At 48.4% G+C, this 26590-nt stretch overlaps 1 protein-coding gene across 2 annotated transcripts in view; it reads left to right on the forward strand.

The window, feature by feature from the left end:
- The first annotated feature begins 8863 nt into the window (after positions 1-8863).
- Positions 8864-26590, forward strand: part of LOC144169892 (transcription factor Sp1-like) — a 33571-nt gene continuing 15844 nt past the window's right edge. Inside the window, exons 1-5 of one of the 2 annotated variants that reach the window (XM_077699314.1) lie at positions 8864-9212; positions 18388-18714; positions 19410-19565; positions 21397-21693; positions 24949-25230. In XM_077699314.1, the coding sequence (XP_077555440.1) occupies positions 9150-9212; positions 18388-18714; positions 19410-19565; positions 21397-21693; positions 24949-25230 (1125 nt within the window). In that variant the 5' untranslated portion in view covers positions 8864-9149. The remainder of the gene's footprint in view (positions 9213-18387; positions 18715-19409; positions 19566-21396; positions 21694-24948; positions 25231-26590) is intronic. The other variant, XM_077699316.1, reaches the window with a different exon arrangement.

A 26590-nucleotide genomic window follows, 5' to 3' on the forward strand; every position in this document is an offset into this window, starting at 1 on the left:
TGTCACTTGGGAACGGAACGAGCCGGCTTCTTTGCCACTTGGCGCCTAGCCTCAGCGTGCGTGCCTCTCCCTGTCAAGGCCGAAGAGGAGACGGCGAGCGGCACAGAGACGGCTCCGCAGCGGGTCCGTCTGCCGGGGGCGTTCACCTTCTTTCCGCGAGCCCCCTCCTTCGGCGCCAGCCCCTCGCCGCCGCACCTCGCCGCTCCGGGGGTCGAGGGAAGGGGAGGGTGCAAACTAATCTGGAACAGGAACTTCTTTGACGAGCAGGTGTCGCAAGCGAGGAGCGCCGAAGGAAAGGAATAAACAGAGCAGGTGCTTTTATTTTCACACCTGCTTAGTGCTGCATTGCAATCGCCATCTGTTGTTCTACTAGGGGTCTCGCTTGCGCGTACACCGAAACACGTCACTCCAGGGTGCCACCCACTCGTACTCGTGCGCGGGGTTACCTTGAGGGCGGTCGATAGGACTTGAAGGTGTACGTAAAAATCGTAACGGTAGAAACGTTTCCGAAAATGGCGAAGGAAAAGTTGCTCCCGAAGCCACGTTAGGAAAAATGGTCCCGGCAAAATAACTAATTTTGTCGAAGCTGCCACGTACTACTCATATCAGCGTGGAGTTTTGTTTGGCTGTATTTCTTTACCAGACGAAATGAATTGACGCAGGGAAACATGCTGAACTACAAGGTACCGCTGCAGGGTCAGCTGGTTCCCAGGCCTCGGGGAATTCTCTCGCACCGAGAAAGCAGAACGGACGACCACGAACACTTAACCGCTCGACACCACCCCGCGGCCGCCCGAAACAAAGCCGCAATTTACTGCCACGACCACGCAGAGATGCACCGAGAACCACGAGAACACGCCAGGCGTGTGTTTACGTTCCAATTCCTACACTTTCACGGCCGGCCTGGTGCGCGAACTCTGCGCCAGAGAGTTCACGGGCACCGCGTCGGACGATTTCTTCCCGTGCTCCTCTGTCCTGACCTGCTGTAACCTCAATTTTTCTTTGTAATTAAATATTTTTTTAAATTCTTAGAAGCAAGTATTCTATTCGAACCACGACCAAGCTAACACCTGCGATAATAAATCCATTGTAAGCGATTTATTGAGGCTGATTGATGCGTGACGACGAGAACAGGGCTTGGCATGCGCCCTATAGCCGAAAGCTCCCTCGAGCACCTCATTATCCTTTCGACAGGCAGAGGAAGACAGCAACAACAGCCCGCGGGATGCTGGCCGTGCATGCTTCCTTTGTTCCTGGTCCTCACAATAAAAACAGTTGAAACTAGTGAAAACATGTCTTGTTTATTATGTTACGAGAAATTGAAAGGTCGTTCAAATAATGTGACTCGTGTTGTATACGAGTTCACATTAGTATGGGCCAGGTATCGCGCCTTTTTTTTGTTCTGTGTTTCAATCGTCACATATATGGTTCCGGTTGACGGGACCCTGCCATGCACCGAAACCAACTGTCCTCCTTGCATGTTTTGCGTCACATCTTGTCTCCATGGCGCCGATCAGGGCTTGCTCTAAATGGGCAGTCTGAAAAGCACAAAACTCAGAACTCCACCCCTGGAATGTGTTTTCGGCATGCGGCTTTGGCTTTCCTTCGACACTAGTTGCTTCCGCTTTCTGCGATCGGGCTGCTGGTCCCGGCTCCCACTCCCGCACTTCATGGGCTTCTGGAGAGCGCGCGGCAATAATATTTTGGGCGGGAAAGCTGCTGCTAAGCTTTTGATCTTGAGTTCGGAAGGGTGCACTCGTGCGGCATGCCCCGTTGCGAAGGCATGGCCCTCTATGATGTATCCCGCTCCACGACGAATACGACAGTGACAGTGATTGCTTTGGTTACCCACGTGTGGTTGGAAACGACTCTTTTTATTTGGCCCTTTGTCCGGTTTTGTCCGATCTGCTCGGTAGTCTATAGCTCAAGTGAACTCCGAATTTGGTGCTTACTGCCTACAAGAAAAACTCCGAGCACACGTAACCACTTTTTAGGAGCTGTGGATTAATTCGCGCGCGAGTGCTCCTGCGTAGCGCAAAAAAGGACACAGGACAATAGAAGGGAAGAAGGCGAGCGCTTCTTGTACTTTGTCCATTTTTGCGCTACGCAAGAATGCATCACGAACAAGCCCTATACTTAATTCTCAGGCCCCTTCGAGTTTTGCGCTGCGCGCGTAATATTTTCGAGTTTTGTTGCGGGGTATGGGGGAGGGGGGGACCACGACGATGCTGCCGCACAGAGCGGCATGCTCGCGACTGTTGAGGCGCGTATGTGTTTCTCTGTAGATGTGTAACACTGGTTCCAGACACTTCATCGAACTCCGTTTCATCGAAGCCGCTTCGTCGAACGCCGTTTCCACGAAGGGGTTTCGAGACACGATTCGAAATGTGATTGGGAGAACAAGATCATCATTTTTTCCTCCAGTCCCACTGATAAGCATTTAGTAGTGGCCGATGGGTTCAAAATGGTCGGTAGACATGTTCCTTTAATTCGACGGAACATCGCAAACTCGGATTGTGATCTTCGCTATACGCCACAAAGCTAGGGGTACTGACACCAATTTTCAGGGTTAATATTATTATGCAGTTCGATTCCCTTACGCAACAGAATACTCTGGCGGAAGTTTGAATGGTCCGCCACGCGTGGGACATTTTAATTTGACACGATTTATTGCGCCGACGGAACAGGTCGGTGAGCGGAGCGCACGGCAAATCGACCTCGTCGTGACATCACCGGTTTACGGAAAATTTGGTAATGTAGCCGAGATTCATCGACGTTTGGCGGGAACTTCTGACGTCACATAACATGCGTGGCTCTGCGAGCGGCGCCGGCGCAGCGAGGACAGCGTTCACGAGCTGATACACGCAACCCACGCTACAGGTGTCACCTGCAGTCGCCGCACTCTTGGGGGAAAAAAAGTCCCACGTGCGGAAAAGGAACTGATGATATATCCAAGAATCGCTGTTATTCGAACCACCACGATTTCCTCTGCAATTGTGGCCTAGCCACTGATTCTATATCAGTGGATAGCACGGCAGCCACGGAGAACAATAGAGAGCTGGCAGAGTCGCTTTTTGAATGTTATGGGCCCGTCGCATATATATATACAGGTTTTAGCCGTTTCTTAAGCCGCCTAAAGCAAGAGCATGAACCTACTGAAAATAAAATACCTGTTGCGAAGCCGGAAGCCACAAATGTGTAAAGGGGTGTCGGCGATATCGGAGGTTTCTTCCAGTTCTCGAAGTGTGTTTCATTTATAATTTCATCATGTGTAACAGATGGTCTGAAAGTAGCCACAAGGCGGTAAGAAAAACTCGACAAAAATTGTGATGCACCCATCATCTATGGCGATTTACGATGATACGGGGGCCCGCCGATTCGTTAAAACGGCGTTCGAATTAACGGCTTCAATGAAACGGCCATTCCTTCGACGAACCCAAAAGGAATATAACGGCGTTAGATGAACTGCCCCGGACCAATGTAACAATATGTTTTTGGGCTCGTAAGAAACGGAATATCTCGTATACGCCATCTCTGCGGGTATGTGTGTTATAGGGCCCTTTTAGGCTTAACGTCAATTCAGTGGATCTACCGTTGAGCCGCAAGGCCAAAGTCGTTACACGTCAGGCCTGCGGGTGCCCGTTAACGTCGTCACAGCTCAAAGAGCCAGAAATCCCGGGAAAGCGTTTGCCAAAGCACCTCGGCCGATCTGTGCTTACTCGTCGCAATTAACGCAAGGCTTAGGCACCGTTTTGCTGCTATGGAAACGGGACGCCGGCTTTTTCGCTTAATGGGCCATTTAATGCTGTCGATGGCGTTGATAAGTTTATTCTGGCCACTTCGCGATGTCTCGGCCGTGCCGCTTCCGTGATAAACGTCATTTTATATGACAATCGGACCTTGTATAAGAACTCATACTCACAGCACACTGCGCAGTACTTCATTTTAGACACGAGCTGAGCGCAACAAAACTGAATATCATTGTGCTTTAGCGTACTTACAGTTGACCTTAACAAAACCTTTATTTATATGACCATTTAACCTTGTTGTAAATGTATAAAGGCATCCTATAGATGCGATCAGGATATATCCCTGTTACGAAGTCATGTGGGCGAACTGATTAACCGACACAACTTATTTGCACCAACATGCATGTTTCGCCCGCCACGAAATTGATTTGGTTCATTTCATCTGCAGGTTTCTTCTTGTGTCGGGAACAACCTGGTGCGGGAACATATCGTCCAGGGCAATGTTGACCGATTCCGGTGATATTCCCAAGGACCAACGAGCGAGCGCCAAGGACATCCAAGGACACAGACGCAAGAACGGCACAAATAGATACCATCGCTACCATCGCACAAATAGATACCATCGCTACCATCGCCGTTGGCAATTTGGCAATTTCCACAGCAACGAGAATAGATAGTTTTGCAGCATGAGCCCGCGCCGCAGCTGCGGATTCGCAGGGGAAATTCGCGCCATGTAACGGGCATATGACGCCGTGTTTCAAGCCATAGTCATGCGCTGGCGGCAGCCAAGAGCGTTGCTGAGCAACGCCGTTCTGTCGGAGTACGAAGCCTCTCAATCAAGGTCATAGGGAAAGAATGCCGCGTGAGCAAGAAAACGAAACCCATGATATAGCGGCGCATTGTTCGCTCGAACTTTACCACTCGCCTTGACCTTAATGAAATTTCACGAGTGAGGGTACATGCTTTATAGCCTTGAAGATTCGTGTCGCGACTCGCGAGTGTTCGAAGCTTGACGATAAATTTGGCACAGCGCCAAGAATGAAGTAGCAACACAGTTGTCACGGCGGAATAATGTACGTAATTGGGCTGTCTTGAAATTGTCTGAAAAATAGAAGAAATAGTTAGACAAACAATACAATAAACAATTAGATAATAATAAGAGAGCAATTAAATTAACAATAATGACAGAAATGAAAGAAAATGAACTCACGCGAAACACTGGCTCACTTCATGGTCGGACCGTGTTTGTTTGAGAGAAACGGAAGGAGCTTAAAAATACTAAAAGGAAAGGACCAAGATTGTATTAAGAACAAGTACTTCTGTTCCTTGAGAAATGCGACTAAGAGCTTTCGTCGTTACTAAATATGTATACGATAGAACTGCTGAGTTCACATTGGAAACAACTTCAGAACCAAACAAAACTTTATATATAAATATATATATATATATATATATATATATATATATATATATATATATATATATATATATATTAGCATATCACTATAACTATAAAATGAAGCCACAAAGAACAGTTTAACAAAGTCGCTTCAGTCACTTTTAAAGGAGTCCTTGGCATGCATGGGTAATTGTTAAGACCATGCGATACTGAATTCATTTGCTGGTCCTTATTGCTGCATCTTTGCTGCATCTTTGTGACGTCCCGTATAACGCACCATACATACGATGTGCGCACTCCCAAGTACCGCGATATAAGGGGCCCTGACAGCCACATTTTTTGTGGCGATACCGCGAGTCACATCTCGTGCTGTCAGACACATGCATGCCTGCCACGTCCTACAGAGTGGGTGCAGAGTATGCAGGGTAATTTCTCGTTGACGGGGCGCTATAAAGCAGTTAGTCACAACACACATCGGCCATCATAACCGGCATCGCCTCTACTCCTTAATTTATTGGTTTAATGCGCCCACGCAACGCAGGCGATGAGGCGCGCCGTGCTACGGATTAATTTTGACCACCTGGGCATCTTTGACCACCTGGGCAAATGTCGTACACACGGGCGTTCTTGCTTTTCGCCTCCATCAGAAAAGCGGCCGCCGCGGCCAAGGATCGAACCCGCGACCTCGTGCTCAGCAGCGGAAAGCCTATAGCCACTGAGCCACCGCGGCGGGTCGCCTCTACTCCTGTCCGACCTTGCAGTGAGACCAATCACATCAATTCTTTCTTGCGGAGTATAGAACAAAATATGGGGGAAACGTGAAACCGACACTTACGTGAGGCTTACCCGTTCTTTGAAGCATCAAATAGACCGAGAGTTTCCTGTTAAAAAGATGGAGTGTTCACCGAAATGTCTCGTAAAGAGAAGCGAAAAAGACCGTCGATGTCACATGCGATGCCGGCTGCATCTGCCACGTTCCATACACGAGCAGCGGTCTCCGAGATGAATTTCAAAAAGCGCGCGTTGCGTAACCGAGGCCTAGTGTGTGGAGAAGATTGCGAAAGAAAATCGATGGGGAGGATGAGGGGAGCAGGTGCGGAGGCTGAGCGCTGTTGCCGCGTGCATGCGTGCGAAGGGAGCAATGCGCGAAGGGCTGCCTTCGGGCTTCTCAAAATCAGCGTCGTAAAAATGTCGAACGCCCGCCGTAAGGACATTCCGCCCAATGGAGGCGTCATAAACACTCCGCGAGAGTGTGTTGAACGAGCGCACGAAGCTTCTATACAAGCTTGAAACAGGCGTGGAAGGTGCACATGATTGAACACGTGACGGTGCACGGTCAGCGTGCTCGTGTGACCGGCCTCATTTGATTCACTGCGCGTGTGTGTGGCTGTCGTAATTGGGATGAGGGGCTTCTTGAATGAGCACGGAAAGGAAAAACAGCAGCCGAGAGTGTCAAATAGGGTATAGGGGAAGTAATTCGGCTCTTTTTTTGTTGGAAACTTGTTTGAAAGAAAAAAAAGTCGAGAAAAACATGAGCCCTGCAGGTGGGGGCCGAACTGACAACTTTCGTATTACGGGCACGATATTCGGTGAACCAATTCTGTTGCTGGGGCGGCTGTATATTCCACTCCACCATTCCGTGCATTCATGTGGATGTCAGCGTGTACCCTACGCTTGGCGGTGGTAATCTGAAGGTTGTGGGTACGGATCCCACCGGAGCTCATGTTTTTTCTCCACTGTCTTCCCTGAAATTTCAAAATTCATATTCTGAATGTGGACGTCCCCATACAGAATAAGTGGTTCGTCGACTTAAACATGAGCAATGGCCTTTTTAGGCGAAGTGGTGAATGTCTGCGGTGTTCTACTTTACCCCACGCCCTTCATTTCCTCCTACCCCACCCAGGGAGCTTGTGCCCCCTTTCGATTAATGAAGTGATCACTGCTAATGTGTTCATTCCACTGCGTTGCGCTCGTTTTGCTAGCTTGCGTCTAACCTGTCACTATTACTCGTATTTGAGTCCGATAAACAACTGCAAATATAGGCACATAAACGGCGCCTACACTTTTTTTCTTCTGCCCTTTTGCCTGGAATTTACCATCAGACGTATCGTGAAAATATAATTACATAGTGTGGGCCACTGACCTGCATAAACATCTAACATGTTTAAAAAAAAAGAAAGTGTGGTCGGAAGCAACGAACATCATTTCTCGTTTGTTTTCTGTAAAATTTTCTCCTTTTTTTTTTTTCTTCAGCTGCGGTGCTCTATCTGTCGCCTCAGACCGCTTCCAAGACCGCAACAGGGAACAAAGCGCCGTTAAAAGCGAACGAAGCTGGAACGGCCAGCGAGCGGCGCAGCGTTGGCAGAAGCGCCGAACGGAACAGCCGCAAAGCAGACGCTCGATCCGTGCGGCGAGCCCGGCGGAAGCAAAATGCGATCGTGAAGCGGGGTCTGCTAGACGGATAAAGCAAGCCGAGGCGCACGAGGGGCGACAGAGAGCTAGCGAGAGGGGCAGCGGGAGAGGAGGCTGTGCAGCGGCGAGGCCAGCTGTTGTGTCTCGTCTGCGTGCCTGGGGCTGCGGGCAAGGGCGGAGTAGGTCTGCGGGGAAGCGCCCGCCCAGCGATTAGGGGCCTCGCCAGTCTACGGGCAGATGTGCTGTCCCCTTTCGAAGCGGAGCCGTCCGCTCGTGGTCCGCTCCACTTGCCCATGCGATCGCTGTGGCCCTGTAGGTGTGCTCCCGCGAGCGCATTCGCCACGAACCGCTATTTTTGCCGCTACGGCTGAGATAAACGTTGGCGCAACTTTTAGGAACCTTATGCACTGGCACCTTTGGCGGTTCCTCCCTTGCAAATCTCGCTTTGTAAAGTTTTCACAGAACGTAAAAGCTCTTACAAAGTTGTTTAGCTGGGCGCTTTATTTGCTCGCCAGTCGACACCTGTAAAGTGAGGACAGAGCGTGTCTGTGTGAGCTTATAAAATCACGGACAACAACAGCTTTGTGTTCGGGAAAGCTTACGTGGGGGGACAAAATGCGAATTGACTACGCGACGTGGACAGGAAGGTGCTGCACTGCTGCGTCCTGTTACAATAAAGAGATAATGAAAGCAGAGCTAATCACAACCACAAATATTAGGCACACAAGCTGCGCGGAACACCTAAGGCATGAATATGAATTTAGTTTATTACGGAGAGTTCGCTGTGGAGCCAAGCGATTTTATATTTCTCCGGGTGATAAGGGCCAGCGAGAACATAATTACGGGTAACGGTTTAACGATAGCTATGCAGCTCGCTGCTATCAAGCATTAGCGATATTATTATAGCGCCGTTAATAGCGTGCAGTTCGCACTGGGGCGCCTCCCGGATAATTTTTCCCTTGCAACGCCGCTTGCGCGTGGGAGTCAACCGTGCGCTTTTGTGCGTGCGCTTCTCTTCGCGAGCCCCAAACTTCCCGCGCGCTCACCCCCCAAATCTAGCAACACCGCCCGGCTTCACACGGGGTGGGTGTTGTTCAAAATCTGAACTGTCCATTGTCCCGCCTGTAAGGCACGCCTCCCATGCAACATGCGCCGCCATCTTGAACACGCCTTTACGGATCGTTCATGTATTCATCCGCGCCGCTCTACCGCCGCCGCTTCTTTTGCCGCCCGCTGGCCTCCGTCCCACCCGCGCGGCAGACACCACCCTCCTATTCGTCACCAGACGTCGCGATTGCTCGACAATAATAATATTCTTGCAGAATGTTGAAGCTAAGAGTAATACGCGGCAACATTTTAATCTCCGCAAACGATCAGTGGAGGCCAGGAAAATAAATACTGCTCGCGGACTATATTTCTGACGTGCCGCGCGCGCCGGCGCGCTCCCCCAGAGGCAGGCAGGCAGCTGGGAGGCCGCCGCGTTTGCCTATGAAAATTACGTCCCATATGGATGGCATCCTCAAGTGCTGGACCCGAAAGTCCGAGTCCCCCTGGGACTCGGCATAGGAGACAGTGGGCCGGAGCTCAGAATGAGCACGACCGCCGAAAGGAGCCAAGAATCGGAATACGTCGTTCCCGGTGCTAACTCGCAAGTAAGTCGCGCCGTCGCCTTCGGGCCGACCCCAACCCATCATGGCGTCTCAATGACCTGCCCCTCATCTCGTGACCCCGCCTATAACTGTGCTGTCGCTTGCCCCCGCGTTTCGGACAGTTCGCTCACCGTCTCCAAGTGGGTGGAGGAACCGGGGTGCGAGCACATGCCCTATTTCTATTAACAACGCTTTTCCTGAGCTCGTCTCGCGATTTGTAGCTTGGAAACGACCGCCGGCCGCACGGCGCTACGTTGCTGGTGCTGGCGGCTAATCGTAACTGCCGTCTCCGCGACATCGGCACCGTGTTGGGGGCCTTTTCGGGCATAGCGCTCGCTTTTACAGTGCATTCGTGCGCTTTACTACTCGTTATTGCTGGTTTCGATTGTGTTTTTAGCCCTGGGCATCGACACCCGAAGCGCCGCTGTTTTTTTTTACTTCGTTTATCTCCCGCTGGTAACACACTTCACCCTTTATTAAAACAGCAGTTGTCGTTTAGTCGTGGGTTCGTTTGAGGTGACGGCTTCGGTAGACACGTGTAAGCACTAAACATCAAATGCGAGCCGTTTGTGTCTTGCGCAACGTCAGCAGCGCGGCCTACGTCATCTCCCCGCTCGCGTGACAATTGCTAAGCGTTCGTCTGCGACATGCTTGCACTTTCAAGGGCCACCTGTTGAACATAGCGCGCTTGTTTGAGGTCGCTGCTCGCCTATGAATGTGAACACTGTCTCCAAGCGGCTCTGTGGCCTTGAGCAGAAACGTGATGTAATGCGAAATTCGACCTTTATGAGCCGTGACGTCTGAGGCCGATCGCGCGCCTTCAGCGCTCGGTGGCTTTCTTTTGCAAGGAGAGCGCGAAATGCTCGGATGTAGTTTACTTGGAACAGTTGTTAAAGCGCCTTCGGTTGGAGCCCGTCTTTGATTTGTATGATGCCCAAGTGAATAGTGGAGCATTTCACTTCGTTTATGCTTGCTGCTGTTCAAATAATACATATCACACAATTTTTTGGATTCCTTGAGCGCCATGGCCTATGCCCCGTCGCAACGCTGGGCCTACGTTTCACTTACGTGGTCTTATTCTTTTAAGTGTAGATTAAATATGCAGTCACGGTGACAATATTTCACGTTTTTGCTTCGATAAAAGCTCTGATCTTCCAGTCGACCGTGTTAAAGTTATCGTCTTCAATCCCCTCTACGTGCGGCAGTTACGCACTTGAGATACTCTTGCACTCCTAACTACAGAAAGCCCTGTCGGGAACTCGCAAAATTTCGTACTCATCGGATGAGTTTTGTCTTGTTTGTCTCTTGTTTGTTGTCATGGTTAGTGTGGCTTTTGGGCACGTAGTCTTCATTCGCTGTTGTAGAATGCACAACTGTCGACGCTGCCTCAATGTGTTGCATTGAGACACGTTCGCTATGCAGCATTGCTGATCGTAGAAGGTTAAAAAAAAAAGGCTGCTTATCCACTTGCTGCATTGCAATTGATGCAGCAGATACATTCGCAGAGCTAACCAGATGACATCATGATCACATAGAGTGCAAGAATGCAGCGACACACATTACAGATTTCTTTTTTTCTTTTTGCATCCAGTGCAGCGTCTTATTCTTTGTGCTGAGCCACAATGACAATAGATCTTTGTGCGCTCAAGTGGGACGTATAACCAGGCACATTGGAGTTGAGGCACCTCAGTTTGTTGTGATTCTGAAATGTTTTGTATGGATAGTCACATCAGCAACTGGTGTTGCACCGAAGTTGTTTCGAGGGTGAACTCTGACACCTGCTGACATTGGGTCTCACATTTAGACTGGAATCTTTTATGACGGCTGTGGCACATTGAAATGGTCAACGTGCCTGGTCGAGGCACTCAAATGTGGCATTTGAAGTTGTGGGATATCACTCGTCTACAGTTGTTACTGTTTGTGAGCTTTACCAAACTTAAGTGGGTCTAGTTGCTAAATTATTTTGCTGATGTGCCGAGAACCCCTTGCTGCTGCACGTGAAGGAAGGCCTTGATCACCTTGTGAGGCTGGCTAGCCGGGTAAAATTTTAACCGCCACAAATGACCACTTTGGCATTTTGTAATGTCCAACACTAAGCATGTGTCAGCAATGCGTTCATAGCAAATATACATACACTGTATGTCATAGGCCGCGGTGTAATGGAGCACCTGTTTATCATATTGGAGCAACTAATGTACTGACCACTTCCACGTGCATGTGCAGTCCAAATGCGACTCGCATAACAAACTGCATCTTTGCTCGCTGCATCGGTGTCCAGCAGGAATTCAACATTAGTGCCGAACAGTTGTAAAAAGCCCTAGTAGGGGATGGTGTGTGCACTCAACGAGAGAATTCAAGGTTAGTGCCAAACAGTTATAAAAGGCACTCATAATTAATGCCGTACACATGCATACTGCCTACATACATGCATATGTGTGCATGCATGTATACTACCACAAGCATACTGCCCCAGAAGAATGGTAAGTTGGGCTAGTTGGTTCATAGTGACCATATCGAACAGGCAGCGCAAGAAGGATGGGTCAAAAGAAGAATTAACGATGACACAGCGCTGACGTCGTTAATTCAGCGCTGTGTTGTCGTTAATTCTTTTGTCCCGTCCTCCTTGCGCTGCCTGTTCGATATGATACTGGCCCAACTTTCCTTGCATCTGCATCTCCGTCCGATAATTTTTTGCATGAGTCGCTGATGGTTTGCCAGGGTGGCGGGTGCAAGAAAAGCTGGCGTTTACTAAAAAGGAAAAAAAAAAAAAACATATCGGTCTGCTTTTGGGACATACATCAGTGGCATAAATTTTTTGTTGCGATTTGGACTGAAAATCAGTGCACTAAGTAGCTAGCTGGTGTCTGGCAAATATTTGCGACATGCAGCCTTGAAGTCATCTGGTGCAAAGGAGTCTAATTAACAATGGCCTTATTAGAACAGCCAAATTGCATCATCATGTGAAAAGAAATACTTTGCACATGTATGGATAAACACTTCATGAGGACAAACGGGATGCGGGTCTGTGACAATACATTCTACATACAGATTTCCAGCATGTGTTGCAAGGCCACATAGATGCAGTCTGCGGCTGAAGTGGTTAGCTGATGTAAGCAGAAATAAATTTAGGCTGCACTTTTAATAGCAAGTATGGAAGCTAAGTGCATTGTTTACAGATGTGCTAGGGGCAGTGCTTTCTGATAAGAAGCAATAATGTGTTGCGCATAATGGCGCCACAAACCTTGAGATTGTGCACTATTTCTAGTTTGGAGAGTATGCATTAGCATAAATTTATTGAGGAAGTACCAGAGAATTCCTCAGCAAACATTCCCGAGACTGATGTAGTTTGTTAGCAAGAAAACCCTGCTTAAGACATACACAGCCTTCATCATACCTGCCTGCCGTGCCTTCGTCATACCTTGTTGTCGCTGGGCTTATTATATTTAGGGTTGTTTGTTTTCGGGTAAAGCCTGATTTTTATATCCCGAACATGTTTCACGAGAATCGGGTTAAACCCGATTTCTCCTCGAATGGACCTTTCCAAAGTAGCGATCTGCACAATCGTGGGCTGACACTCCGCCGTTCTCGACCAGTACGTGCCGTAAGCAAGCCCCACAAGCACAGCTGTAAAACGCAGAGTATCGGTGTGACTGCAGCGCTCGCTTCTCCATTCTGGCAAATGCTACAAATGACATTGTTGTGCCTAGCTAATGAAAGAGAACTTTTATCTGGTTGCGGTACGTTCAGCGATTGGACACATAAAAAATGATGGAGAGTGACATTTTGCGCATGCAGATGATAACGTATGTAAACAAGGATGCGTAAAAAATATGATGACAGCTTTTTGTAGATAAAATGCTTAATTTCTTAGACGTTATCAATGCTCATTGCTGTCGTCATGACTGATTCGTTTCCGAACAAATGGCAAATTTTGGAGAGTATTTGCTAGAAAACACTGATATCCCCCAATCACCAGCTTGAAAAAAATCAAATTTTTGTCTAAAAGTTAAGAAGCTTATGGTACCTACGGATAAGATAACTTAAGTGTATTGCTTAGTACATCTGTAGAGTCAACTTGAAAAAGACATGAATTTCCGAATAGTTTTACTAAATAACTTAATTTCTCCCCAGTTATCAGGTTGAAAAATAGCACCCGATTTCTAGCCCCAAATTTAAAAAAATATAAAACCCAAAAACGAACAACCGTAATTATAAGTTGGTGCTGTGCACTCATTATTCCATAAACTCAGCACATGCTGTGTTTGAATGTGTTTTGGGTCCCTCGCAAATTGCCGAAACGTCTATTCGTCAGCCAGCACATCGCTTTTGTACTCTGGGCAGGTCTGATGAAGTCATGGGCGCGCTACCAGCAAAAAATAAGTGTTACAGTTAAGGTTGCAGAAGTGAAAAAAGTAACTCTGTTACAAGTACAGACACAGTTTCCAAGAGTGACTTGTTAAAATTATAGTTACTGCGAAAAAGCAAAGTTGTTACTTTACCGTTGCTGTACAAAACTAAGTAATAAATCACAAATCAAATGATTGAGCTTATTTCATAGAAACGTAGGAACCCATGCAGGTAGTCAAAATTCTACTTGGTAAAACTGTAGACGAAGGAAACCTGAAAGGGAGAACATTCAAACTCAACACCAACAATTGTTGTGTTCGCCTAATTTCGTTGCATGAACTTTTTTTTAATTGGTGCACCCTCGGTGACATTGTGGGTGCCCTGTTCTCGGTGGGCCCCATGCAGTGGACTGTCTTTACACAAGGTTAGGCCGGCATCCTCCTCCTCAGTGTCTTGTTTCCACTCGACCCAAGAGGAAGGAAAAGTTTTACGAAATCACTTCAACGACCGGCCTCCGACCTTTGTTTTCCTCCAGGAACATAATTCTCTCAGCGACCTCCTCTCCTAAACTGCAAAAGGAGCCTTGTTGTGGAAAGGTGAAGGGTGGAGAGGATTTGGGAAAGAAGAAAGTCCGAAAAAGGGGAAAGCGCGAGCTGTTCGTTGGCTTTTAACGAGTGCTGCTATTGAGTAATAGCAGCATAGCTGATTAAGCTTTTAGTGCCACCGTATAGCATTACATTAAAAAACACAAAGAAAAAAGACCGAGCGCATGTGAGGAGCTTCCGACGTTGGCCAGGCTTGTGCCCTGTGAGGAGCTCACAAAAAATACAAAGAAAAATACCGAGCGTACGTGAGCGTGCGCCTTGTGAGGGGCGCCCGGCGTAGGCCAGCTCGACCGTTGAGAACAGCGGCATGATCTCTGGCGTGCTCTTTTAATCGCCAGTTGACGTGCGTTCATGGCTAAAATAGGGAGAACAGACGCCGAGTTCGCGCTACAGACGCCGTGTTCATGAAGCCAGTTGCCATGGGTTGTAGCACGTGATAATGCAGTCCACTTTTGGAGAGATGTGAAACTCTGCCTGCGAAACGATCCTGGCCTGCCAGTTATGGAGAGCTTTCAGCGGCAAGTTCAGAAATCCACGTGAGGTGCAAAAGCCGGGTCTCCGACGAAGGGAGAGGGGCCGCCCGCTCTGCTGTTTCTCCAGCTTTGCTAACTAGGTACTGCTCAAGACTGGTATGATTTAGCCTGTTCTGTGTTGTCGTTAAGTGAAAACAAAAAGTGGTCTCCTGCAGCTGCAATAGGGCAGCAAAGGGTGCTGGCTGGCACACCACGTTAGAAAGACAGCAGTGAGTAATACATATAAACCAAACAAAAAAGGTCTAGCCACACGCATTCGACTAAGTGCATTACATTGTCGAGTGTGTCGCATTAAGTGGCATCGCGTAGCTTGGTGCTTGGCGAGTATGTTTTTTTTTTCTTTTTTCATCCAATATTCTGTATCCACTGTGGCTGGTCGTCTCTAGGAAGTGCGCGTTTGCCAGCCGGGCAGTGGGAGAGCTATCCAGAAGAGCAGCACAGTAGGCAGCTGGCGTGCCCAAGGTCAGCGGTGGTTTGGTATGCATGTTATGGCTGCTTTCGCCTTGCCCTTTAATTTATTACTTTGTAAAGGGCCCAAGGGCGGTGTGCAGAGGTGTGTCACTGTACATTTATCTTGCTAGAAAGAAAAATAAATTCCAATACAGGCAGATGCAAAGTTGAGTGTGCTTAAAAAAGTGGGTTGTGCATTTACTATACGTGAAATTTCTAGGCGGGGGTAATAAAGACTAGTTTTAGCAATTGTAATGCTCCATGTGAGTGCGTGCCAAGTGACTGTTATTAATTGTGAAACAGTGCGTGCTGTTTACTTTTGCTTGAAACATTCTGCATTTAGAGTATGGTGTGATGTTATTAGGTTAGGTGTTCTCCCAAGGGTTGTTGCTGGTGGGTGAAAAAATCTGTACTCCTACCCTCAGTGATGATGTGCAGCAGCAGAAACATGCATTCGGAAACTGTGGTTCAACTACAAGGACATCACTACGGCAGTTTGAGTGTAATGTGCTGTAATTATGGATAAAAAAACCACTAGAAAGGCATAAGGTGAGCGAAAGTAGCAGGAGGCAGTGCAGAAAAAGCTCAAGGAATCTTAGCTTAGGTGGCACTAATATCATTGAATGTCACAAAGTAAGCAGTGCAATTTCTTGTGTATTCTAAATTTTCTGGAAGATATGTTTGTGAGATAGTATATGCCAAATGATTACTGTGCCAAACTCCAAGGGTTGTTCATAAGAATGTCAAGTACACTGATCTTTTTATTTCAGTAGGTTGAAATATGGCTGTAGTGCAAAAAGCTCAGCATTAATGATGTATCTGAGAAAATGTTGGTTTTGTTGTATGACACACATAATGATGGTGTCAGGCACGCTCTGAGTGTTTTGTATGACTTCGTTGAAATTGAGTTCACCTAATGTTTGTGAAATAATGATGCATTTGCAGGAAACAGCATGATTTTTCGCTCCATGTAGAACTTGTTTAGTTCGGGTTCCTAGGAAATGTTATCTTTGGCAGGCTGCTGTCGAGAATGTTAATGATGTAGCTGTTGACGAACACCTTAAATTTTGGTTTAAAAAATTAAGACTAGTGGTTAAGCCATTCAAATTCATAGATAAGGAACCTGAGGTGCTAAGACAACACCTTGAGGTATTCCCTCTGTCACAGTGGCAACAGAGGAGTGCTACTAGTGGCAAGTTATGCCTACATAGTGAGCAGCTAAATTAGTCAAAGCTGTGGTTCCGTACTTGACATATATTATCATGCTTAGTTTTTGGGTTGATTCCTCCCCCCCCCCCTCCCCCTTTTAAGAAGAGGGTTATTTCTGCCCCAAAATTTGCCCTAATTGAAATATCCGTGATCATAAGATGGAGCTGTCACCAGAAACAAACTTCTGGTCTAAGTGGATACGTGCTGAAGGCATAATCCCTAGCAGTAACTTCTGATCAAGAGTAAGGTGAATCATTTCGCAATTAAAATGTTCTGTTTATGTGTCAGTGACAGCCTATTGAAACATGCTCGGAAGTGAGTTCGACCTGTACATGCCTGAAGAGAATATACCTTTTCCCAGTACCGGTTTGCTGAGAGGGGCCACCACAGTGAGCTAAAAATGGCAGGAAAGCATGCCCCCTGAAAGATATTGCAGTGAAAAAACCCATGGGCAAATCATTGTTGTCATCTAATCCCACTCCCAGCCCACAAATTTCAATACAAATTTGAAAAAAAAAGGAGTACTATCGGGCTTTATGATGTCACAGAAACTTCCTTGTGCGCTTGGGAGTCGCCAACCAAAGCCACTGCCAAGAAAAATGACTGTGAAATTGTTGTGGTGCCACTAGTTTTGTTTGATTCGTATTTCTTGAATGCTAGCATCAAGTTAGCACACCGCTATCTTGTTTTTTTTTTATTTACCATATTTCATTGTTGCAGACATTGTGTAACGTGATATTTGAAAGTCTTGAATGTTTTATATCTTTCCTTGGTGAGAACAGTCTTTTGGGGCTGGAATGAATTAAATTATGTAGATATCAAAGTTAATTTTTTCTAATAAGGCAAAGGTGTCCTGTTTTTTGTCTTCATGGTCCTTCTAGTGTTCATAGTTATATGGCAACTTGTAAGGTGCCTCGTGTAAAATTTAGTAAATCCTCGGGTGGAAAAAGAAAGAGTGGCTTGTCACTGCTGACAAGGTGTGCTTTAAAATACCATATTTACTTGATCCTAAGCACCCCCTTTTTTCCACAGTCGCGTTGCCTAAAGTGAAATGTGCTTAGATTTGAAAAACATAAATTAATCCCCGCCCCTAACACAAACACTTTTTTTTTTTTTGCAGCAGTATCTCGACGAGACGGGCGCATGTAATAATAGACCTCCTCACTTTACCAGTCTTGGGCAGTCCACGGGCAGTCCGAGGACTGTGTGCAATCGGAAGTCGCATAGAAACACATGGGAAAATCAAGCACCGGATCGCGTCTTAGGTGGTCCGCGGATGATCCGGGACTGATAATTGAAGATGCCCATTGTTTTATTTGGCAAACATTCAAGAGAAAAATTTGTACAGACAGCAAACCCACCGTTTACGTCTAATACTTAATCACTCTCACTATCAATCAAGTCTGTTGCACCGTTTCAGCCACCACTCTCTGTATTCCACAGCAGGTCGTCTTCTGTTCTTTTGAAGTGGTTTGTAATTAAACACTTCATAAATGACCTGGTTACAACATCAACTTGTACCCGCTAACACGCCTCTGAAATCCACCTTGTGATGGTTGCTTAGAGAAGGGGGTGCTAAAATTTGCATGCAGACTTCTCTTCCAAAATTTTTTTCTCAAAGCAGGGGAGAGTGCTTAGAATCGGGGGGTGCTTAAAATTGCAGAAATACAGTATTGCTAGCCCCACAGGGATGGTTTCGTATTGCAAAAAGTGGCTACTGTGAGAAATTGTTCTACAAGTGTGTAATTGATTCGTTTTCATAGCAGGAGACTAGGTTGATTTGTCCTCTCGCATTCCTGGCAAGAGACTGGCAGGAAAGGACAAGTAATGGCAGCATTGGAGCATCTTTTCACCATGTTTCTTTGGTATCACGTGGCAGAAGCATTGGTCATTGCAGGAAGTAACTCGACAGTAGCGGATGTATGGCTGCGTTTTGACGAGTTGTGGACAATGGGGCGTGCACGTGCCTACAATGAGTAGTCTTGCTGCGGGAAAGTGCAGCCTGCAAGCTGACCCTGTTGCCTGCGTGTGCAGGAAGTGCAGCCTTCGCCGCTGGCTTTGTTGGCGGCAACGTGTAGCAAGATCGGCTCCCCGACGGATTCCCCAGCGGACGACAGTGGTGGCGGCGATGGCGCCAACGGAGACGCCTCGCCCGCCAAGAGCAGCGGTAGTGCGGCCACAACGGCCACCGCCACGGTGCTCCCGGCCGGAGCGGGCGAGCTGGTGGCCCAGTATGTGCAAGGCCCCACCATGGGCGTGCTCAATGCGGATGGCACGGTCACCCCGATGTCCTCGCCCACGGTCAAGGCACAGGCACAGCAGCAGGCCGTCTTCTCGCCGGGCACCCAGCTAGTGGCGCAGGCAAGTGGCGGGAAGAGGCGCCCGAGCAGGTGGCGCTGGACTGGCACAGCCCATCGAGGGAGGCAGGGAACTCATTGTATAGGGATCTACATGGGGGCCGGTCCATTTGAATGACTGTATTGTTATTTGGAGAGAGAGATACGGAGGGAGGGTTGAGTATAGGAAATTTGAGAAAAAATACAGCATAAGCCAGCATACCTAGACACCAGTATGTTCTATGCATTGTTATGAGGTTAAGGGACCTAGGTCCTAAAAGGAGGAAAGAAGGAAGTGTAGGGAAAAATAATGCAAGAAATATCCACACCTGAGTTTTCGGCCAGCTTTCCGTTCACTCACTTGCGTTCTACTGCTCCCTGAGGATACATTTGGGAACTCTTGCTTTCACCAGTACCATTGTTTGAGCTCCAGTTTTTTAAGTAACTAACTAAAGTTACCCACATTCACCAGAGCCCAGGATGGCTTTCTACAGTCAGCGTGAAACTTGCAAGTCGGGCGAGTAGGTGCAGGGTATTACCTAATTAACCGTGTGACAAATGAGGCAGAGAAGGGGAACCATGGGACGAGTGCCCTAAAGTGTCTTGTGGCAACCTATTTGTGCCGGCACTACCATGCGTAGCCCTGCGCCAGAATGGTTTCATCTTCTCTGTGCCGCATTTCCCTCACGCCGGTCTTCTCCGGCCCGTTCACTGGTGCAGGTGACGCCCAGTGGGCAAATAGCATACAACGCCATTCCGCAAATCCAGAACATCCAGATTGATGGCCAGGAGGCCATCTTCATCCCAGCCTCCTTCACAGGCGGCCAGCAGGCCATCCAGCTGGCTGGTGGAGGGCACGCCCTGCTCTCGAACCAGGTAAGCACACGGTGTATCATCTGAGAACTAATCGTACCCAAGCCGTGGGGGTGTCAGGAGGACATGCACTGTAGTAGCTTACCTTATGTTTTCTATATTGTTCCTCAGTGGCTGTTCTTCAGAGCATGTGCCATCGTTTGCATTGACTGCGTGCATCGATGATTGTTTTGCAAACAATCTGGGCTCACAACATGAGCACTTGGTGAATTTAATGAGACAGAAAGCAGAATTGTCCATCGGCAAGTGAAAGCCAGCCCTCCTCGGTCAAAGAAACGTTCTCGGTGGTTGGCCATGGCTTGGTGACGTAACAGCTACTGCTGCCAGCCTGAGAGCGCTTAGTGCCAGCTGTTTACTCTCTAGACTGCGCCGGTGCCTCGCTCAAATTTGTGACGCGATGTCTTCGTCACATGAAAGGGAAGCGGGAGAGAGAAATGCCAGCCTTCTTTGCGGATTTCTCAGGAAATAACGCATCGTTGCTCGTCGAGCAAAAGCTGAGAGTGCTACGGAACGTATGATCTTTCAGTTAAAAAAAGAAATTTCATTCAGCCTTTAGTGTCCCTTAACTGCAGCTCAGGAAACGAACAGAAAGGCATGTCCATTGACATGGTGAACAAGTTCTGACGCATTTTTCTTTTTCTGGCCATAGCCGTGATGGCAGGCTAGAGATTTATACTGGTGGAGGAGATGCAAGCACCTGTTTCTCTTCTAGCACCTACTGCAGCGAACGCACTTCAGTCTTGGCCATAGACAAACTGCTGGCGAAGCTAGACCCTGAACATTTGTGGCTGACCACAAAACAGTTACCAAATCAGAAATTCCTAATGCAGTAAAGGCTCGTTAGTTCGAACCGCAACTAATAAAAGTGAACAATAACAGCAGTACACTGCAATTGGGAAGCAGTAGGGCATGTCAATACTTTGATGCTTGAGAAATGCTGTATTGCGGCATGCCTTTTGTGCCTAAAGGCGACAGCCAGCACTTTTTGTTCCAGCAAACTAATGTAGCAAAAGGCCTCATCTTCGGCTTCTTCAAGATGCAGTGGCGTTCTACCCGGCCATGATTTCTGAACAAACAGCACTCTGCTTCATTCTCATCCTCGGTCATTGGCAGCGACCTGAAATATGATCAGTCAGCGCACCACACAGACCACTGTACTCGCATCCTCATCGAGGTTATCCGCAAAGGAGACGTCTTCCGAAACGTCGTCTGCCATTTGGGATTTAGATTGGTTTTGCCCTATTTTGCCTTCTCCATTCTACACAGCCTCGTGTGTAAGCAGCAGATGCGTTTTTCTGGCCATGTGCCTGGCCCCAGCTGGTTGCGCATAGTTCAAATTGCGGTGTTGGAACCTACTTGAATTCGAATTAGCGGGCTTCTTTACACATAAACTTCTACACAGACTTGGCCGGGGCAAATTGTACATTTCGAATTCTCCAGAAATTCAAATCATTGAGGTTCAAATTAACGAGCTTTCACTGTATTGTGACACACTGGAACAGCTCATTTGAATGACTATGCTTTCTAACTGGATGAAGATGTACTTCTTAGACTCTACAATTTGCTGCCAACCGCAAAACAGTTAGCAAAATCAAGAAATTCCTAATATTGAGACATGCTGGATAGGCTCGCCTAAATGACAATGCTTTCTAGCTACGGGTGAAAATATGTTTTCTTCAATTTTTAAGTACTTTTTTGGTACCCGAAACTCCGAATGACCCTCTTTGATTCGAAGCCAGAATGGAAACAAAGCTCTTCTTCGATGGTGTAGAAGTTTTTGAGCGCTCCCGCTTGCGGACTTTTTACGAGGTGACCCTTTCTTCCCCCTTGGCAGGGCTTCCTGCGGCCGCAGGGCTTCACGACGCAGAACGTGGCCATCCGTCAGGGCAACATGGTGCAGACGCTGCAGATCCCCATGCAGACGGCGGCTCCGGCCTTGCAGCAGACCATCCCCGTGCAGGTTCCCATCTCGACAGGCAACGGCCAGACCGTCTTCCAGACCATCCACGTGCCTGTGCAGACCCTGCAGGCGGTGGCCACCCCCCAGGGGAACATGCTGGCCTCGGGCCAGCAGCTGGCCGCCGCTCAGGTCGTCCAGCAGCTCGCGCACATGCAGCCGCAGATGGCACAGGTGAGAGCCACCGGCCGGGAGAGAGTTCGTCTTCCAAGTCACGCGGCCTGTGTCCCTGCATTTGGGCATGCTGGCACCCCTGAGTTCGGTGTCATACCTCCAGGCAGAAGGCAGAACGTTTTGTTAAAGCTTTGTGGGTGCTGTTTCACATTGCCGATTGCCTGTTCTGTTACAACCAGTGTGACCACTCATAGAGCTCCTGTGGTAGCGGGCAGCCCTGGCTGCTTTGTAAACGCTCGTGGCTGCCACTTTTCGAGACGGACCGTGGCAGTACAGTGCCTCCTCTCCTTATCTCATTGCAAATGAGGCACCGAGTTCAGAGAAAGGAAATTGTAATGAATGCTGGCGCATGAAAACTCAGTACCGAGCAGGAGGCAGTGCACAAATAATTTTTTGCGCAAATAATTTTTTTTTTCTTTCTGTAATTTTCCTAATTTCTGTACGATTGCATGCCTGTACCGTACACTGTTGCTCTATTGTTCTCCTTCTTTGGGGGGGGGGAGGGGGATGCATTTGGGTAGGAGCAGTTTGTAGGCCTACATTGCAAAACGAATATTTGTTTTGGTGTAGCATAGGTTTTAGTGCCGCTAAGCACTTCTTTAGCCAAGCGTGTGACAAAAGCTTTGTTTGTTTAAATCACTTTTTAGATGACGGAAGTGGGCCGGTCAGCATGTACATTTGAACCTGCTTACGAAGGGTAGCAAGATGGAATGCAATTCCATGGCTGTACCTTTATACGGGAGTTTATGCTCTAAAATTGCTTCATGTGGGGTTATTGACGTGCGTGCTACATACTCATGCATAGAGAACTGGGGGAGTGGCTTACTGTTCCTTGAAGCCAAGTGAAATAGTGGGCAGCACAGTGCACAAATGCTCTTTGTACCAAGAGGTTGGGCACCAGGTGACGTCCTTGTTTCGGCATGGACCTGGCTTAGACTGGTGTCGTCCTAGAGGCTCGCAGAACGTGTTTGACCCGCAAAAGGCTTTTAATTAGTGTCACCTTGGCGTGTTTCCGAAGGCAGTCTACAGTCCTATGGGGCCCATCGTATGCCCGGTGCTTTTTCTATGCATTAAACACCAAATAACAATTCGTTTTGTTTTGTTAAGGTGGGTGCGGGGGTGTGCTAGTCGGTACACGACTGCTAGCAAGGTGCCCAGATTAGTACAAGGTACGGATAAATTTGTTACTGCAGCTTGTCCTTCTGTACTACAGTCAAACCTCGATGTAACGAAGTCGGTCATAATGTACTTCTTTACATTGAAATTCACACTTAAAATTAAGGGTCAGCCGCGTGAAGCAGAACACATACGGCTGGCACTCTGACGCCTCCGTGGATACCACTTGCACGATGCAGCAACTGTGAAGCGAAGCAGGTAGCTCAAGCTACTTACTGAGTGCCACAGTGGAACTCTTTGCTTAACCCTTTCAGGGTCAAATTTTTGTTACCAAATGCGACCCCCCCGGGTCAATTTTTTTATTGCTGATTTAAATTCTTTGGACAAATTCATTTAGGATGATCATAATGACCAAAAAAATCATGTTACATACATGTGGTTTATTCATGAGTAACACAAGGAAAATTTTTAAAAAGTTTCGCGGGTGCAAGAAGGGGGACAAGCGCAAGAAGCAGGAAGATTCCGGAGTACAAAACTGAAACTAGCGGCTGCATGCTCGTGCGTGGCCAGATGTGCAAGCTATAGTTGGCGCACGCCTGTTGTAAAGCATAAAAAAAAGAAAAGAACAGCCACCGTCGCAAGAAAGAAATTTCTTGTATTTCCGCACTGTGGCAGCACATGTCAACGAGAGAAATGATCGAAAAAGGCGTGCTTTTTAAACACACAAGCGATGACGTACATGTGCATCATTGACCATTTTAAAGGAGTTTGCAGGGAATGTACATGTACGTCATTGACTCTGAAAGGGTTAAAAAAAACATATGCAACATGCCGTCAGAGCTTAATTGTCTACGCGGGCATCGTGAGGCCCATGCAGTGTCGAAGCACATTAGTCATGTGTCAAAGCACGTCATATAAAAAAAAGATTCTAAACATTTTTTGTGGGTGTTCATAGGGCTTTATTTCGGCTGAAAGTAGTCCGTCCCTTTTTTCTGGGCTACCCTGGACATGACTTGCATCACGCCTTCATCTTGCTGGCTGGTCGTAAACCACCTCAAAACATCGTTCGCGCATCCACCACTTCACGGCACAAGTGTCCGACATGTCAGGCTCATCGCTGTCATCCTCATCTTGCAAGTCCCCGTGAACACTACTCGCATCGCCTCGGTCAGACCCTCTATTGCGATCACAGCAGAGTCGGTGTAGAGGTAGTCATCAAGTTCGACGTCGTCAGGGACGGCTCCATCGCCTTGCTCCATCGCCTTGCAGCCTGGTAATCAACCACCTCTTCGTGCTCTTGGTCGGCACCACCACTGGCTGTTCCAGCCCTGGTCACATTGTGAAAGTCAGCTTTCCGGAAGCAGTTCACTAGTTTCCCTTCTTGTGGCCCTTCAACTGGCAGGGAGCATCTCCACAAAGGTTACACACAAAGGTTACACACGTGGTGTGCATACACTTGAAATTGAAAAATAATGTTGGTCGTTACATTTAAGTTCATTACATCGAGGTTTCACTGTACTCTAAGTGTACAACCCTTGGGTGACGCTAGCTGATCTAGTGCAGGTGGTAAAAATGATAAGTTGCTTGTTGAATCGAAGTGCCAGCTGACCATGCATAGATAGAGTTCACCCGCTTGGTGCACTTGGTGTACTAACCTTGGCTCGGTGGATGGCATCATTGGCTGATCATTTTTGGGGGGCCAGTTAGAATGTTTAAGAGGTGCCATAGAGGCTCAGTTGGTGCCACTGGCACTGTTCACTGCAACACCAGTGACTTTAGTGACCAGTGTGCCAGTCAATTTTGCACCATCTGAAGACCTAGTGGAACACCCTGTTGCAGTCTCACTTTCTGGTCTACGTTTGTTGCCCGGAAACAACGTGCGAGAGCAGAGAACTAGCAGAGGCACATTCGTGCCGCCCTCCCAGCAAACGATCTGTCCGGAGGTGCCAGCCGCCCAGCCAGCCAGCGAGCCACTCCCCCCCACTTGTGCTGCCTGCCTGCCCCCCCCGACTGCTGCATTGACTGGCGCCTCTCTGGGGGGTTTTCTCTCTGCTCTCCTCCTCCTCCTCTCTTGGTGCTGCTGCTGCCCGCTCCCCCTCCCGGTTTCTCTGGCTTGGGTGGCGGTGTGCACGCACGCAGCTCACCGCTCAGGGGCAACTGCAGCAGATCCAAGTCACAGCCACGGCACCCCAGCCGCAACAAGCCCAGCGCACGCCGCAGCAGCAGCAGCAGCAAGCGGCCGCGACCCCGACCTCGTGGGCGGGCGCCACCCAGGTGGTGATGACCTCGACGGGCGAGGCCATCACCACGGCCGCCCAGCCGCAGGTCGTCCAGAGCGCCCAACAGCAGCAGCAGCAGCAGGCGGCAGCACAGCAGCAGGCGGCCCAGCAGAACGCGGCGGCCGTGGCTGCGCAGGTGCAGGTGCGGCACACACTCACCCCTTCTCCTCACACTGCACCCGTGCCCCCCGCTTTCCGCACTACCGGGGCTTGCTCCTCCGTCTCCCCCGCCTCCTCCTCCCCCTACTCACTGGCTGTGCTGTGGGTCGTCTAACTCGGTGTGCGTGTCTCACGATGATGCTGTTGTGAAGCAGAGAATGGTCGCACATTTCAGCACCCCGCCTCAAGCCCGTCCTACATGGTGCGCACTTACCCCTGAATTCGGTGATGGGGAGCAGCCCCTTTTTTACAGCTGTGGCGTGCTGGCGAACGTTTGGTGCGGACAAACTTTCCTGCGATTTTCGCACATGTGGAAGGCTTGAAATGTGGGTTTTGCAAATGCGAAAATTACGCCGTTCACGAGTGCTTGCGTGCAGAAGTATGTGCGAGTTACGGAGCGGCAAACGGCCACAGCGCCGGATTCACAAAGGGAAAACTGCACCACATGGTACGGGCTTGAGTGAGTGTTTGCCTTCCCCCGGTCAGCTTTTTGTTGCGGGCTTTGCAGGTGGGCTTGTCTCTGGTAGTTGACCGCACTGCTCTTTTGGACTGACCTGCATCTCGGTAGTCCCATGCAGCAGCAGAGTGGAAGCTGTGTTTGAGGTCGAGGGGGCAGAGACAGTTTTGGACCCCTGTCGCTGCCTGGCTGTACCCTGCCTCTGTCTTTGTGCCACCTGACCATCTTTCGCTTCATAAAGGCTTTATGATGGCAGCCTTGTTCTACCACTGAGTTTTTCTGCAGGCTAAGCTGGTTGGAAAAAAAAAAAAAGGAAAGGAAAAGTAAATACAACCACATCACAGTGTACTGGAAATGAAGTGGCGGTGATGACCTGTGACATACTACAAATGCTCAGTAGATCTGATGCTTATGTTGTACATATACAGTGTAACCCCGATAATATGACTTTCAAGGGACCAAGCGGGAGCATCGTACGACCAGGGTGTTGTATGATTGCGATACGGGTACATGCCACCCTAGTATACAGAGCTCGTGTGACAGGTGGGCTAAGAACTTAAATATTTAAATTACTATATTTAGCGTGTTCTCCTTAATTTGCGAACACCTGACTGAAATCCCAAGTTAAAAAAAAAAGCGCCTATTTTCTGTGTTATGCTGCATTCATAAGAATTGGGCTTGCATGGCTTCTTGTTTGTCATGAAACTCGCATATCACCGTATACACGCAAGCCAATTATGTAGATGTGAGTACGCTATGTACTCATTGGCACACACTCGCATGAAAAGGTGCGAGTGAGAGCAATTTGAGCAGCAAAGACTGTTGTAGCACCAAATTCGAAGGCAGTGGGACTGGGGAAGCTTTAATCTCCAGTAAAAAGGCAACC

The sequence above is a fragment of the Haemaphysalis longicornis genome, unplaced genomic scaffold (genome assembly GCF_048455015.1).
Source record: "Haemaphysalis longicornis isolate Haplotype H1 unplaced genomic scaffold, Haemaphysalis longicornis Haplotype H1 scaffold_2, whole genome shotgun sequence".
Classification (NCBI taxonomy): Eukaryota; Metazoa; Arthropoda; class Arachnida; order Ixodida; family Ixodidae; genus Haemaphysalis; species Haemaphysalis longicornis.